The sequence below is a fragment of the Lontra canadensis genome, unplaced genomic scaffold (assembly GCF_010015895.1).
Source record: "Lontra canadensis isolate GAN:19392208 unplaced genomic scaffold, GSC_riverotter_1.0 scaffold19, whole genome shotgun sequence".
Lineage (NCBI taxonomy): Eukaryota > Metazoa > Chordata > Mammalia > Carnivora > Mustelidae > Lontra > Lontra canadensis.
Genome location: NW_022631013.1, coordinates 4,605,130 through 4,620,385, shown reverse-complemented (window position 1 = coordinate 4,620,385; position 15,256 = coordinate 4,605,130). Strand labels below are relative to the sequence as shown.

The 15,256-nt window shown below is 46.8% G+C and overlaps 1 protein-coding gene across 3 annotated transcripts in view; it reads right to left on the bottom strand.

The window, feature by feature from the left end:
• Positions 1-1,762: 1,762 nt before the first annotated feature.
• TEK (TEK receptor tyrosine kinase) overlaps positions 1,763-15,256 on the bottom strand; it is a 97,506-nt gene continuing 84,012 nt past the window's right edge. For all 3 annotated transcript variants that reach the window (XM_032860326.1, XM_032860327.1, XM_032860328.1), the window contains 8 exons: positions 14,593-14,703; positions 12,163-12,353; positions 11,502-11,615; positions 7,611-7,681; positions 6,527-6,567; positions 5,329-5,425; positions 3,575-3,674; positions 1,763-2,747 (listed from right to left, as the gene is read on the bottom strand). In XM_032860326.1, coding sequence (XP_032716217.1) covers positions 2,673-2,747; positions 3,575-3,674; positions 5,329-5,425; positions 6,527-6,567; positions 7,611-7,681; positions 11,502-11,615; positions 12,163-12,353; positions 14,593-14,703 — 800 coding nt within the window. In that variant the 3' untranslated portion in view covers positions 1,763-2,672. The remainder of the gene's footprint in view (positions 2,748-3,574; positions 3,675-5,328; positions 5,426-6,526; positions 6,568-7,610; positions 7,682-11,501; positions 11,616-12,162; positions 12,354-14,592; positions 14,704-15,256) is intronic.

Below are 15,256 nucleotides of genomic sequence, written 5' to 3'. Positions count from 1 at the left end.
AGACCTGAAAGGAAAGGAGTGATCGCTCTGCCCGAGCAGATCTTAAATCCCTGCAGTGTGGTTTCAGGGACGCCTCTGCGGCTGGCAGTCGAGTTGGGTCTATGACAGTAGGAAGTTTCTTGACCTTTTTCTTCAATTTCCACAGTTCATTGCTAAAGTTGTGAGTGGGGTGGGGGGGGTTAATGGGGAGGATTAAGTTGCTTTGAATTTTCGACTCCTCTTGATGGATCTAGGGTGACAGGTTTACAAAGGAGTACGATTTACAGTTGAGCAGTGACCTCCTCAAGGGTCACGTCTCTGGTTACGTACATTTCTTTCTCTCCAAATACCAAAAACTATCATTACCTAACACATTTTTTTTCGGTCTCATATATAAATAGATTTTCCTCACAAAGTAAATGTAAACTTTTCAGTGTACTCTGTTAACATAAAGCTTTGGGTCATTTGGCTGTTGGGTAATGTTTGTATTCTAACTAGTGTACTGTGACTGGATTTTAATTCACAACTTATTTTTTTCAGGCAGTGTCCTAGGGATCTTCTGAACACACTAACCTGTGTTCTCAGTGCCAGACTGTCTCATTCCTTTGAGGGGTTAGCTCCATCTTTCTTGCTTTCTCATCATGGGCAAGTACCTGACCTGATTCAGTTTGATTACCCTTGAGTACGAATCTTCAGTATTAATGTTGCTAACATGCTACAAAATTACAAAGGTTTCACTGCCGATAGTACAGGAGAGTCAGAGCAGTTAACAGGAGGGCCTCCGGTGGGAAGTACACCTGCTACCTTCTGACGGTTGCTTGTGAGGAGATGCCCTCAAACATACGTCAGTTTGGCTGCCTTCGTGTTGTGACTTACAAGTAACTCAGTGATGCCTGAACCTCTTTTTCTTGCTGTCTCGGGTACTTCTCAGCCATCTCTCTTGTCATGTACTTGATGTAAAGTAAAATAATACAAATTTTGATCATTATGAATTTAAGTACTATGTAATGAAGAAAGTCAGACTATTGGGGGGGAGGTTTGTTCCAATGCCATGTGCAGTGAAGGGATTACCTGCATTTTCAGGTCCTCCGTGCTCAGTTCCGTGGACTTTCAAACCAGGGGCTGTCAGAATTATCTCCACAACATGTGGTAAAAAGCCCAAGGAACCAGTGCAGATACCTGGACCTGTCAAGGGCTCTTCCCCGCATTTCCAGCTGCTGACTGTCTGCCAGCAGCCTTGCGCGTGCGCGCTCCACTGGAGAACGCTGGGAACAAAGGGCCCTGCTGTCGTCTCTGAACACACGAGGTGGACCAAGTGGCAGGAACACGGAACTTTATGCTCTGTGTCGACCGATTTCACACTATCCCAGTTAAGAGATTGACGTTCTGGGGCGCCTGGGTGGCTCAGTGGGTTAAAGCCTCTGCCTTCGACTCAGGTCATGATCCCAGAGTCCTGGGATCGAGCCCTGCATCTGGCTCGCTGCTCAGCAGGGAGCCTGCTTCCCCCTCTCTCTCTGCCTGCCTCTCTGCCTACTTGTGATCTCTGTCAAAATCTTAAAAAAAAATAAAAAGACTGCTGTTCTAAGCCCTCAGTGGACATGGGCGCACTACTGGGGGCACAGGGCGCTGCTACAAGAAAATGGGCTCGCCCGAACACTTCTCGATGTTTTCAGTCCTGCCAGCTGGAGTCCCCACCCACCGCACTACGGGCATCTCACCGACACAGTTGGAGGGCGGGAACTTGACATCAGGCATGACCTAGGAGAAACACTCCCAGACAAAAAACAGGTACGTAAGACATTTATTCACTTACTATGAGATCTCACGGCAATGTGTGCCTACCATATAAACTGCAGACTCACAGCTGATCAACACGGGAACTTTACAATGTGCAGTACATGGTGTTCTGTTGGTATGAATGTCGCATGTCTTCCAAATAGAGCCCCAGGCATCCTACTCGATTTCTTAAAATATACAAAGCAGTGTCACCAGAGAAACTAAAACTAAATCCCATTGATTTACCAAACTTGTACTTCTTTAAAGTTCCTTAGATGCACACTGAAGGAGAGTTGAGTCCCTTTTTAGATGGTAGCACTCTGGATTGACTTGTAGGCTCTGGACACACATGACAGCAGGGTCCAATGAGCAAATGACATTGAAATGGCGTCTACAGTTGAGGAATTGAAGAATCCCTTTTAAATGTTCAACTATGTCCTGATAGAACTAACCTACTTCCCCCACTTTCCTCACCGGTGCCATCAGGGTTGGTGTGACATTTATTAACATCTTTCTTCTATACAGCAAAACATTTTACAACATTCACTATGAAGGTAAATATCAAAAAAAAATCCAGAATGATAATGAGTTAGGCATCATAGTAATTGTACTCACACACCTTCCTGTAAAGTCCATATTTTTAGAAAAATATATTATTGCATATGAAACCACAAACAGGCATTCTGAGTTCAGCACATTCTTACTCAAAACGGTATATACAGTCCTAGTAGAGTTGAAGGGTCCTACAGATTCACACGCACGGGTTTTTGTGGTCTCGTCCCAGACATACGGCAATATATACACATTGGTATATTCTGTGTCCCCTCTCTTGACAGAGTCTTGCTGGCTTTCTTGGCATCAAGGGTCTGACAGGCCAGGGAAGGGGCAACATTACGTACGGATGGGTGTGACTTGTTCTAGGCGGCTTCCTCAGCAGAGCAGTCGATCCCAGCATAGGCGAACTTCTCATAAAGCGTGGTATTCACATAGGTCTACGAGAGTAAGAGTGGTTTAGAACAACAGTGTCCAGAACAGTGGTCTAACAGTTCTAACCGCCAGGGGCAGGAATCATCAGACCCTAGTTTTCTTAACTTGTTTTGATTCAAATACTAGGTACCTGGGGGACGTTTTTCTGTCCTCAGTCCCCATGTTGTATTTGCCGGCTTTCTTCCTAAAATGCATCCCTGGCCTTCTGCACCTAAGACTTCACCCTTGTACTCTCCTCAGTCTCTAGGCCATTCTTTCTTGTCCCGGTGTGGTCCCCCCAGAAATGTCGCAGTCTCTCAGGATCGTTCTCAGTCCCCATTTCTCTCTGGCCTCACCCACATCTCTGGTTTAATTACCACTCGGGTGGTGGTAACTTTCCGTCCAGTTCCATAACCTAGATTTGTCTTTTCAACCTCAGATTTGTACAGCCAACCACCTGCTGGACCTTTTTATAGAATTCCTGCCCCTACCCCCTAGAAACCTGCAGACCAGGCTGTACCGGTTCCTGGCTGTGTGCCCTTGGACACATCAGTCTCCCCTCTTTGTATAGATTTCTTCTGCAAAATTCAAGAGTCAGGCTCCATTACTGATGAGGTGCCTTCTAACTCTGAGGTAATTCTATCTGTCCTACCAAGTGACTCTCTCTTTTATGGAAAGCTGATTAACTCAGACATTGTAACATCCTCAGAGCTGGGGGCCACGTCCTTTATGTCCCTCTATTGCCTCAGGCTACACCCAGACCACCTTGTTGAACTGTATCAGCTATTTCTTTTTAACCACGGGGGACGTGATGAACTGTGACTCCAGAGTCTGCCCGGAAGTCCGAGCTCACCTTGCGTTCTTCTAACATCCTGTTCAAGGACACCAGGATCTGGGCAAACGAGGGCCTCTCATAGGGCTTCTCCCGCCAGCACTGTCTCATGAGGTCATACCTGTGAACACAAAGGGTTAAGAGGGTTAAGCAGTGAACTCCGTGACTCTGCTTCAGTCCTGGGCCTGTCTGCTGTGGGGCACCAGAACGAGAGAAGAGAGGGAGCCATTTCACACGTGGGCATCTGCGCTTAAGCAGCAGCACAAAAGTAGAGCATCGAGTTTCTCTCTGGCCTCCCCCCTCCCCCCACCGGTCCCCCTTTCTTCTGTCAGTAAAACTAGTGCCCATCCTGAGTACCATTCCTGCGGGATCTTGGTCTTAGCTCTCCTGACCTGGAAAGAACCGACTCATGCATGCATCTAGGGCAGCAATTCTCTTGGAATGCCACATCTCTCAAAATGTTAATAATTTTTTTTTTTAAAGACTCCATGCTGTAATAAATTTGCAAGATTACCACCTATTGCATCTCCCCCTTAGGGAGTAGCAGAGTCAAAGCTTGAGAAGTCTTGCCCTTACAAACAAAAAACCCGTGTAACCTGACTTAACCTGGAACTTGCCCCACGTAAGCTACCATAGAATTCCTTCCCTCTTATATTACCTATTTGCATCTTGTATGTCCCGGGAACACCGTGTGGAAGCACTGGTCTAAGGCAGTATGCCCCCTAATGTGGTCAGAACCATTTGCATTAAAATGAAGATTCCTGGGACCCACCCTAGACCTATAGAAGCAATGTCGGACTGGACTATCGTATGATCTCTCTGATATGAGGAATTTGAGAGGCAGGCTGGGGGGCTGTGGAGGGTAGGGAAGGAAAAAATGAAACAAGATGGGATTGGGAGGGAGACAAACCTTAAGAGACTCTCAATCTCACAAAACAAACAGGGTTGCTGGGGGGTAGGCGGGTAGGGAGAGGGTGGCTGGGTGATGGACATTGGGGAGGGTATGGGCTATAGTGAGTGCTGTGATGTTTTAAGACTGCTGATTCACAGACCTGTACCCCTGGGGCAAATAATACATTGTATGTTAATAATTTTTTTTTTTTTTTTAAAGAAGCAATGTTGGGGGGTAGGGCCCAAAATTTCACATTGGGAATAAATGTCTTAAGGGAAACTTACAGGCACAGAAGTCTAGCAACCTAGCGTGGTCTAGGTTCATGCCTCTTATACCAGAGACCTAAGGAATACCACGCTTTCTCAGAAAGTAACTCCGTGTGGATAATAAATTCTTTGCCGAACCTAGCGCCTTGCCCTTTCACATTACACGCTTCAGGCAGTAGCTTCTTCAGGGAGTTCTGGGAATGGTGGTTTCACAAAAGCTACTCATTCTTCCCTGCGGAATAATTCTTATTCCTGGAAAATGATCCTTGCAGAATCAAGATTCTGTGATTTAAAAAAAAAAAAATCCATCTTCTTAACGTCACAGCTCTGAAATCTCTCTCTCTCCAAAGTTAGCCTCAAGGTTTCATACATTTATTTATGAATTTCAGATCTTTTCTGCATTTGGGGCCTTTCCTCATTCCCACCTTAAAGCTCTTCACTCCCTGCCCACTGCACCATGCTCTGAGTTTAAGGAGCCCCCTACCCTCCTCCTCTATTTTGGCTGTTTGGGATGGCGACGTGTGTATGAATCAGACACCCCTTCCATGAGAGTCTGCGTGTTCAAGAAATGCGGGGGAGGTCCAGATGAAATGGCCCCAGCACGGAGCCTGACTTACACCTCATCATCACAGTTCAGGGGCTTCTCCAGTCTGTAGCCCTGGGGCAGCTTCTCGTAGAGCTCTGCACATGTCATCCCGCAGTAGGGGGTGCCACCTGGAAGACAGAAAACCACGTCACTCTCAGGGCCTACTAATTGTCATAGTGTCTCCTGCCCCAAGCCTCTCAAGCCGAGAGATGGGGAGAAAGGGTGTGGCAAGGGAGGTGCCCCCCCCCAGCGTGACCCTCCCCTCTGGGCAAACCCACCACACAGCACAGCTGCTTGTATGCCACCAACCGCGTCACTGGGCGGCCATCCCCTCGGTGGAAAGATCCAGCCCAGGGCTCATAGGGCTATTATGTACAGGGCTAATCGCCTCCCTGAGTCAGCCCACACAACTTGTGTAGCGTACCAATGAGCAGTATCTTTTCCCTACTTGGGAGTCTGCTGTTAGGTTATCCACTTCCTGTTTGATCTGTAATAGTTACTGTCCAATGACAGAAAACTTGGAAAATATAAAAAAGTAGGAAGAGAGCAAGCAATAGTCTGTATCACTCTGGTGTAGTCTTTCCAGGTTTTTCATGGGCAGTATTTACACAACTGTGGTCCTAGTGTAAGGCAGTTGCTGTGTTTGTTTTTTTTTAAAGATTTATTTATTTATTTATTTGACAGAGATCACAAGTAGGCAGAGAGGCAGGCAGAGAGAGAGGAAGGGAAGCAGGCTCCCTGCTGAGCAGAGAGCCTGATGCAGGACCCGATCCCAGGACCCTGAGATCATGACCTGAGCCGAAGGCAGAGGCTTTAACCCACTGAGCCACCCAGGCGCCCCAGTTGCTGGGTTTTGACACAAATGTTTTCACAGGCTATTAACTAGCCTTCGGAAAGGACTTCTCACAGCTGTGTAGCGTGCCATCTTCAAGCAAACATGCAATAGTTCTGGGACATCTCTGCACCCACAGACACAAGCTCTAGTGTAGCTCACAGCCACCAGGTCGTTAGTATTAGGTATGACATTAGCTACAGGGCTCTCAAAAAAGAAAGACGGGAATAAGCACAGACAGAAACCTATCAAATTCTATTTCCCAGTCCTATCCGGTGGTGCCACGTAAATACAGAAATACGTAAAAATGGCACTGGTGGAATTACACAGCGAGGGGGCCCGGGAGGGCCGGCTCCGGGCGCCTGAAGTCTTGCCGTAGATGAACGTGGACACTCACCTAAGGAAACGATCTCCCAGAGCAGCACTCCGTAGGACCACCTGCAGGGGACACAACGGGGAGACCAATCACCAACAGACAAGCTGACACGTTCGTTTCCTGCCTCAAAAGTCAGGGTGACTGACACTTTGCCGAAAAGGAAGTGTTAAGTGTGCGCTCCCTGGGACAGGGCCCCGCAGGGGCACGTGCTTCTCTCCTCTTCAGCCAAGGTCAGGATTCTAACAGGGAAACCGCGTTAGAGCCCCCACTTGCTTCCGGCGGAGAGCACGGGACGGTGTCGGGGCGGCAGGGCCCAGTCCGAGCTGACAGACTAGAGTTTAACTCCAGCTCTACCACCTTGACACTCGCATGACCTGGGACAAGTTACTCAACCGCCTGAGGCCTCTTCATGTGTTCGGAAAGTGTGGATACCAGGTGCTGCCTCGGTCACAGAGAGGAAGTGAGCAAACACCCCAGAGGCACGTTGCACGCAGTGAGGACACAAGTATTCGCCAGCCCCCCACCCTTCCCCAGGCAGAAGCTAAACTCCCTGGACAAGTCACCTCAACCCTCGAGGCCTCAGTTTCTCCTGCTGTCAATAAAGGTGCGGGCCAGACGGCTGAGGTCTCACTCCCAACCCTCCCTTCCCACCTCCAGCCTGAGACTCGTCCCTGCAGGCTGCGAGCAGAGACGCGCTCTAGACCCAGCCTGCCTTCTGCCCCTGCCACCTCTGACCCCAGCAGCTAGTCTGGGCTGCCCCCTCACCCCCCACCTGTATGCGGAACTCAGTCGGGGATGTGGAGCCACAGGAAACCCCACATGCCCCTTGACTCTCTGGTGATTGAGAAGTCACCACTTCCCCTTGACAGGCGGAAGGAAACCCACAACCTGCCCCCAATGATCTTAGACCATGAGAACAGTCTATCTACTCTGAGGCTGCATTTTGTACACTATTAATTTATTTCCTGGGCTTACTGACTAGCTTTCTTCTACAGAGGAAGCTTTCTTCTACGAGAGGCATATTCCTGCCTCTCGTTAAGACCTCTGTCAAATGCTTACTTTCCTGGGGAAAAAAGAAAACCCTCAAAATAAAAGGCATACTCACACATCACTGTTGGTTGTATACACACTGTAATTTAGTGACTCGATCGCCATCCAGCGCACCGGGAGCCTTCCCTGGAGAGAACAAAGTGAGATGCCACTTAGTCAAGACAGGGACCCTGCCCAAGGCATGTAACTTGCCTGGAGCCCTGCTTCACCCAAGCCCACATGGAACTCTACTTGGAATTCCCGGACATATGGCGTGGTAGAATCAGGAATTGCTGTTTGTGTATGTGCCACGCACAAGAACATTCTCAAATTCAAAGACCTGCAAAGATTAAGCCCTGCTTGCTTCAAGGAGTCCCTACAGGAGTTTTATATAAAGAAGAATTGTAAGCATGGGCATGTATGTGTGTGGACGGCTGTGTGCCCTCTTGGTGGGCATTTCATTTATTCACTTTGTGGCTCTCAGAGGCTTGAAAGGGGAGGGAGGCAAAGAAACCAGGAATTAAACTGCAAGGTGGAAAAGGCTCAGGCCATGTCACATGACCAACTGTGCCTGAAGGAGATGGGGCAGACTTTCAGACAAGGGGACCTCGGAGTTGGGTCCTGTAAGATGTGTAGGTTCAGCAGGTGGCCTGGGGAGAGAAGAGCATTTCAGACCTAAGGGAACGGTGCACATGCACATCAGTGGAGGAAGAAATAATTTCCTGTCAGTGCAGTTTTCACTGGGTTTGGAGTGTCGTGAGGGACACTCATCCTTTGGGGGCCTGGCCCTGACTCCATCCAGATTGTCCCCATTTCTTTAAGTCCAACCTGGGAAAAATGAATGTGGACTGGACACTGGGAAGTTTGACTTCTAGGTTTTAGTCCTAGTTTTACAGTGGTCTGGGGGCTTCCTTCCTAAAGACCTACCAAGAGAATCTCATGGGCCCTACTGAGAGATGGCTGCCTCCCTTCCAGGGTTTTGTCCAAGCTCCAACAGTGGTGTTTCAGCCCACAGTAGCCAAGAGGTGGGGCAACACCAGCACTATGTGGGGGGGTCTTTTCAGCCCCCCTGAAACAGGAGCAGGTATTCTCCCAGACCAACCATCCTGAGACCAGCTGTGCCCTGGACCGCATTTCCATGTTCACTTTTTTATTTTTCTCATTTGACATCTTTTGGATCTTTCCACTTCCACCTGTTCCCCTTGCTCTCTCTCCAGGATTTAGGCCACCATCGCCTCTTAGCTGAGGACAACCTCTTAACTGACCTTCCTGCTTCAGAGTTTACTCCCTAAGGATCAGTCCTCCTCACCACAGCCAGACCGATCACTCGAAATGGCAAATCCAGCCATGTGGTTCCTTTTCTTAAAGTTCTTCAGTGTCCCTTATTGTCCCAAGATCTCAAGTCCCTAACTGAATCCAAAATGTTTTAGCTGGAATTCAAGAATCTACAAGAAGACGTTATAACCCCTTCCTCCTCCCACCCTAAATTTTAACTCTCCTTCTCTGCATTACATTCCAGCCACATTGAATTACTTGACCCAAATGGTTGCCTCTAAGTTTTTATATAGACTGTACCCTCCGGGTGATCCAGTTCATTCCTGGGTCTCCAATATCTATTTAACATTTGTAAAACCCAGGAGCTGGCCTCCTCCAGGGAGCCCTCATGACTCCACCAGGACTCAGTTCAGTGTGTGTTCCTCCTCTGTGCCCTCCTGGCCCTTGGCACTCACCAACTGTTAACAATTGTTCATTGTGTGTTCATTTAAAAGTGGAGACTAGCTCAATTTATGTTACCCCAAAACCTAGCACAGGCATGAAACATTGTAGTCATAAATAAATCGATGATGAGGGGATGGATCTATCCATGATAATAAAAAGCCCCAAATCAGTATGTTGGCTTCCAGCACTTCCAATATTAGCGTCACCTGGGGGACTTAAAAAACAGAAACTGATGTAGAAGGCTCATCCCAAGGCTGCTGAATCATAGTATCTCAGCCATAGGACTCTGCCTCTGTACTTTTTGAAAGGTTCCCAGAGATTCTGGAGTGCAAGGAGTGGAAAATCGCCAATTTAAACGGTAGGCCAGGGAAAGTAGCCACTCTGCCCTCTGGTGGTAACTCGCCACACTACACCCTTCTTGCCCGGAGCTTGCTTCTCTCCATTCTCTCATCTTTCCTCAGCCTGGGCCGTCTCTGTGTCTTTCCTCCCAGACCCGGTGTTGCCACAACACTTCACCCAGGTGCTAGCAGATAGAATTAAGTTCTGACCTACCTAAGTGCTCTAACCCTCTAAGCATTTCCCCCAAACTATCCAAGACTACCGAAATCCCTGCCCTTTAGGAAATGCCAAGCAAAGCAGCATTTTTCTTAGGAATCGGAGGACAGGATCCAGATAAAATGTGTAGGTTGTGGGGTAAACTGTGTCAGTGCCTCAACCCCATCACCCAGAGCACCACAGCCCCCCATATGCCAGAGAGAAGCAAGGAGAGTTGCTCTGTGAAGGAGAGCTCCAGCTTCAGGTGGCCTAGGAGGAGCAGGGGGAGTGGGAGTGAATGGGTGAGGGGTGGGTCCTGGTTCTTTAAGACAAGCCCAGTCCCTCTGCAGAGAAACATGGCCTGTTTGGGGTCAGGCAAATTCAGAAAAACTGAAAAGAACAGAGAAAAAAGTATTACATGGAAGCCAGCCCTCAAGGAGGTGGCTATGGCTTCTGAAAGCATTGCCATCAATAAGCATCTGGAGTCCCACTGGTTGTGTGTGATGGTCTCTACAGGCCGAAGGGGTCCCACTTCAAACCCCCATCCAAAAAGGGACTAGAAATATCCAAAATGGTTATGTTCACTGGGATGGTAACCATATAAAAATATGTATGTTTGTGGAAGGCAATAAGTAAAGGAAAAATAAAACGGGTCAAGGGGGTGAACAATGGGTCATTTCCTTTTCAAAACATTCTTGAATATTGTTTGTTATCTTGTCAGTAACTAAAATAAGCATATTGGGAAAAACAAGAAACAAAAAAAAACCCTGAATAAGAGGATAAATACAGAAGCCTAAGCCTGGCGAGACACCTTGTTACCCACAAACATAAAGGGACCGTGTGAAAACTGCTTTAGTCACAGGGAAGCTGAGCCCGAGCAATGTCCATCAGCCCTCGGGAAGGGGGAGCCGTGCCACTGGGGTAGAGCCACCAAACACATGTGACGACTACAGGATTTGTCAGTGCCAAGGTCCTGCACTCTCCCACCCACATAGGGAAAGCAGGGGTGGCGCCATGTTGTCACCCAGCTCTCATGTCCCTGGGAGGGGCATTTCTGGGGCGTTATGATTTACACTGGGCCACAAAAGCAGAAGGAGTCCAGTTTCTCTCCTGCTGTGGGGACGTTCTCCTGGGATCTTGTACATCAAGATTAAATATCACTATCTGGGAGAGGAGGTATCGTCAGGCGGATGTGGATTCGATGTGCGCTTGGAGAGACAGTGGAGAACTTGTGATGAAGAGGGACATCTTCCGTAGGCTTTAGAAGTTATGAATTTCTCTCCAGGGCCTCCTTGTGATTTAGGAACCTCATTAATTTATTTCCTTTATATTTGGAAAGTATGTTAAATGCCTTTTTTTGCCCTTCCTATGCTTGCTGTACATGAAAGGGGGTTGAGGGAACTCCTCAGAGGTTTCTGGGTGAGATACTTAAGGGTCTGGCATAGAAGCAGACCAGAGCCCCTACACCATGAGACTTGCATATACCATCCCTTGGCCACATGTGATGGTGGCTTTTCACTGGTAAATGTGAAGCCCTCGGTCATTTTAGGAATCAAAACTCTGAAGAGATGTTTTCTCGGCCAGGGCACTAACTCCTGGGGTATACTACCAGGTGCCCGAGTCACCAAAGAATGGAGGTATTCCAAGAGAAGGGCCATCGCGAGAGGGAGGGGCCCTGGGGAGGACGTTCTCCGTGTCTGTGCTCTGAACTTACCATCGTCTTTTTCACATACACTTCTTGACCTCGGGACAATCCAAAATCTGCTATTTTGGCTACATAGTTTTCACCAACTAAAATGTTCCTGGCAGCCAGATCCCTGTGGATAAACTGAAATTTTAAAAAACATCATGTATTTTCAGCATTTTTGCTTGTTTGCTCATTCTGCTGGCACAGAGCCACTGGGGCAAGAACTCTGGGAAATAGAGAAGTGAGGAATCCAAGTCCCTTAAACATCCCCCTCCAAAATCCTCAGTGGGTTGTGCCAAATGACCTGCCATGTCTTGGGAAGCATTTCATGGGGGAAAAGAAAGAAAGAAAGAAAAAGAAAAAAGAAAGAAAAGAAACCCAGGTCACTAGATCTTCCTGTTGCCAGGTAAGTCCTCTGCTACCACGCATCGTTTGGACCCAGGAGAAGCTACGATGGGTTAGGGCACCCCACCAAATGCATATGCCGACCTTCACTAAATACAGGTATTGCCAGTGTTTGGCCTTAACTTCTATACAAATAGAACAGTAAGAAAGACATGAAAATAAGGGAGATTCTAAGGGGAATTACTGGGGAAGAGGAATTGAAAAATGCATAGATTTAACTCAACTCTAATCCTGGAGAGAATTCTAAAGGAAAGATGTCCAAAGCAAGGTCCTTACAACAAACCTGTTTTTGGCTCAAGTAGTCCATACCCCGGGCCACGTCTGCTGCGAAATGGAGAAGCTGCTGGGAGGACAGCGTGGAGGCAGTGCTGTTGGCGATGGCAAAGGCTGGATCGGTCTCCAGCACTCGGCTCTTGCGCAGGAAGTCCAGGAGGTTTCCATGGGGGGCGTATTCGATGGCCAGGTACAGGTAGCCTGTGGGGAAAGGGAGAGACATCACTTTCTCAGCAGCTGTGAAATTTCTGAGATGGGCTATGGTCCTGGGAACTGCTTATAAAACTCGGTATCTAAAAGCAACAGGTCTAGCGGTACCAACCTCGGGAACGCTGGCGACAGGAGGAAGAGAAGTTCCGTGCTCCTGCCGTGCTTAAAAGACACCATGCTTGAACCCGGGGTCCCCTCTTTCCCACACCCCTCCCTCCTGCCGCTAGTGGACTAACATGGAAGCTTCCTGAATGCTTTCACCCTCTCAGTAAGAAGAGCAGAATGAAATGAACGTGTTTTCCTTCAGAAGCTCTAGGACAGCAGGTGCACGGCATCTTTTTTTTTTTTTTTTTTGGTCAGTATTGATGGAGAACTAATATGAGCCAGGCATGTTATTCCATGTAGTCTCTAACTTTTCTTGAGATTATTTTTTAAAAAGGAAAAGATTCTGTATCCATGGCAGAAGGACCCACACCAGGTAACATTCTCTCTACTGGTTCTATTCCTCCCTGGAAGTTCATACTCAGTCACCGTATGTATTGCTGATTAGCTCACTGGTCAGCACAGTCTAATGTCAGAGACGGCATCTTGCTTAGAGAGATGAGAAAACTCAAACTTTTAGAGACAAAACAATAGATCCTCGAACAAATTATGGTCCATTGTCTTGGTTTTATTCCAAATTGTTTTAATAAAATTACTTTCTTTCATAAAAACATTGATCTCTAGAGTCAATGAAAAGTAGACAGATTTTACTGTCTTTTAGAGGTAAATTTTGTTGGTATACCATTTTTTTAAATTTAAAATGTCAAGTGACTGTAAACTTCAATGCCATTCTAAGACATTGAAATTCTGGCCAAAAAAAAAAAAAAAAAGTCTAACACTGTACCATGTTGCACTGTAAGTCAAGATACACCTCAATGCTTTCTCACTACAAATTTTAAGAGCCAACCAGTTATGGGCTAAGGTGATGATAGAGCAAAAATTTGGAAGATACATATTTTTCTGTTGATGGTGGTTACTTTTTTTTTTTTTTTAACTTTTCATTTACTGTTGTCCCATGCTGATTACTCTTGTCAGGAAATAGCTCAAAAATAAATGTCATTACTTCATTATCTAACCTAAGGGACATGATCTGGCTTTCAGAATTACACCCTTATTGGATCACAGAATGATATATTGTTTGAAGTCCCAGTATTTTTAGTTTAATAAATTGAGGAAGAGGAAGTAGTCTCTTTTCTATTGTTGCTGTTTGTGCTGCAAAGTCAACAAGAGGTTGTCAAGTTTGTAAATAATTGCTGTGTGGAGCTTTTTCGTGGACGCGAACTTTTCCATGAGACATTAAGTGAAAGCATTCCTGTAGAACTAGAAACCCAGGTAGCCTGGAGATGTAAACTCATGGAAATACTCAGTAATATCCAAATTAGTAATATAAGTTGAAGGGTGCCTGGGTGGCTCAGTGGGTTAAAGCCTCTAGCTTCTGCTCAGGTCATGATCCCAGGGTCCTGGGATGGAGCCCCACATCAGGCTCTCTGCTCAGTGGGGAGGCTGCTTCCTCCTCTCTCTCTGCCTGCTTCTTTGCCTACTTGTGATCTTTCTCTGTGTGTCAAATAAATAAATAAAATCTTTAAAAAAATAATAATATAAGTTAACTTTAAGAGTGTGACATAGGGTAGTTGTAAAGCTCCACCATAATTGTGCCAGTAATGGTTTTGGAAAAAAATAAAGCTCAATCAGATATAAGATTATTGTTCTTATTTTATCCTAATCATCACCAATGCTTTCATATTACAGTTGATTATTGGCATTCATGGATTTCACATTCAGAGTCTCAGTGTCTTGGGTTTGGAGGGAAAAAGGTAAGCAATTAAGAAGAGCCAAAGCACTTCTCTCTTCCTGATGCTGAAGGCTTCCCCAATCTACCCTAAGCAACAGCAGCTGAGGAAACCTCTGGGTCAGCAAAGATGGGAGTTTGCAGCAACCATGGGAACGTCTGGGCAGTAATGATGAACCACATCAGAGGGCAAAAGATCCAACCTTGAGACCTACATCCAGAAAGTTGTCAAACCTCAGCACAGTTTATAAATGGGACTAGACATTCTGATTGAGACTGCAACTTTTTTTAAAAAAAAGTAACATTCTTAAGATTATTATCTTTACTGATCTTAATATGGACTGTGGCTGTTTCAAAAGAAAAAATTCTGGCAGGAAAGATAGGAAAAGCGCATCTTACCACGATGTTCACACGCTCCCAAGAGATTGATGATGTTTGGGTGGTGGCCAAGTTTACAAAGAACCTCCAGTTCCCCAGCAAAGTCCCTGTGGTCATCTTTGGAGGCATATTCTGGGAAGAAAGTCAAGAGTTGTGATTCGCTCTCTGTTAGACCTCTTTGGAAACAGTTGTCCTGTCCTGCTCCCCTTAGAGGACCTTCAGAGTCACCATCAGGTCTAGAAAACTGTACAGAAACCAGAGATTACTCTAGAAAGAGTCCTTGGAACTGCTGACACCTTGGGCTGACACTTCTTTGTTGTTGGGAGCTGTCCTGTGCACAATAGGACGTTTGGAAGCACGTCTGGCTTCTCCCACTAGATACCAGCAACCCAGCCAAAAATGTATCCAGATGCTGCTGAATGTTCCCCCAAAGGGCAAAACCACCCCTGCTTGAGAACCTCTCCTTTACACTTTTCCTCGTTTCGACTCTCAAAGACCCCGTGAAATGACTTGGTAGCGACGGAGTGGCCTCCACTTTAGACTCTACCTGTTCCAGCCGACGCCGCTGTCCAGCAACAAATATGCTGAGCAGGAGAACCAGTTTCAGAGCAACCACACAAGGAATGCGGACACCTTGCTTTATTACCGTAATTTTAACTTGCTTTTCCACAAAGCAGTCCTGCTA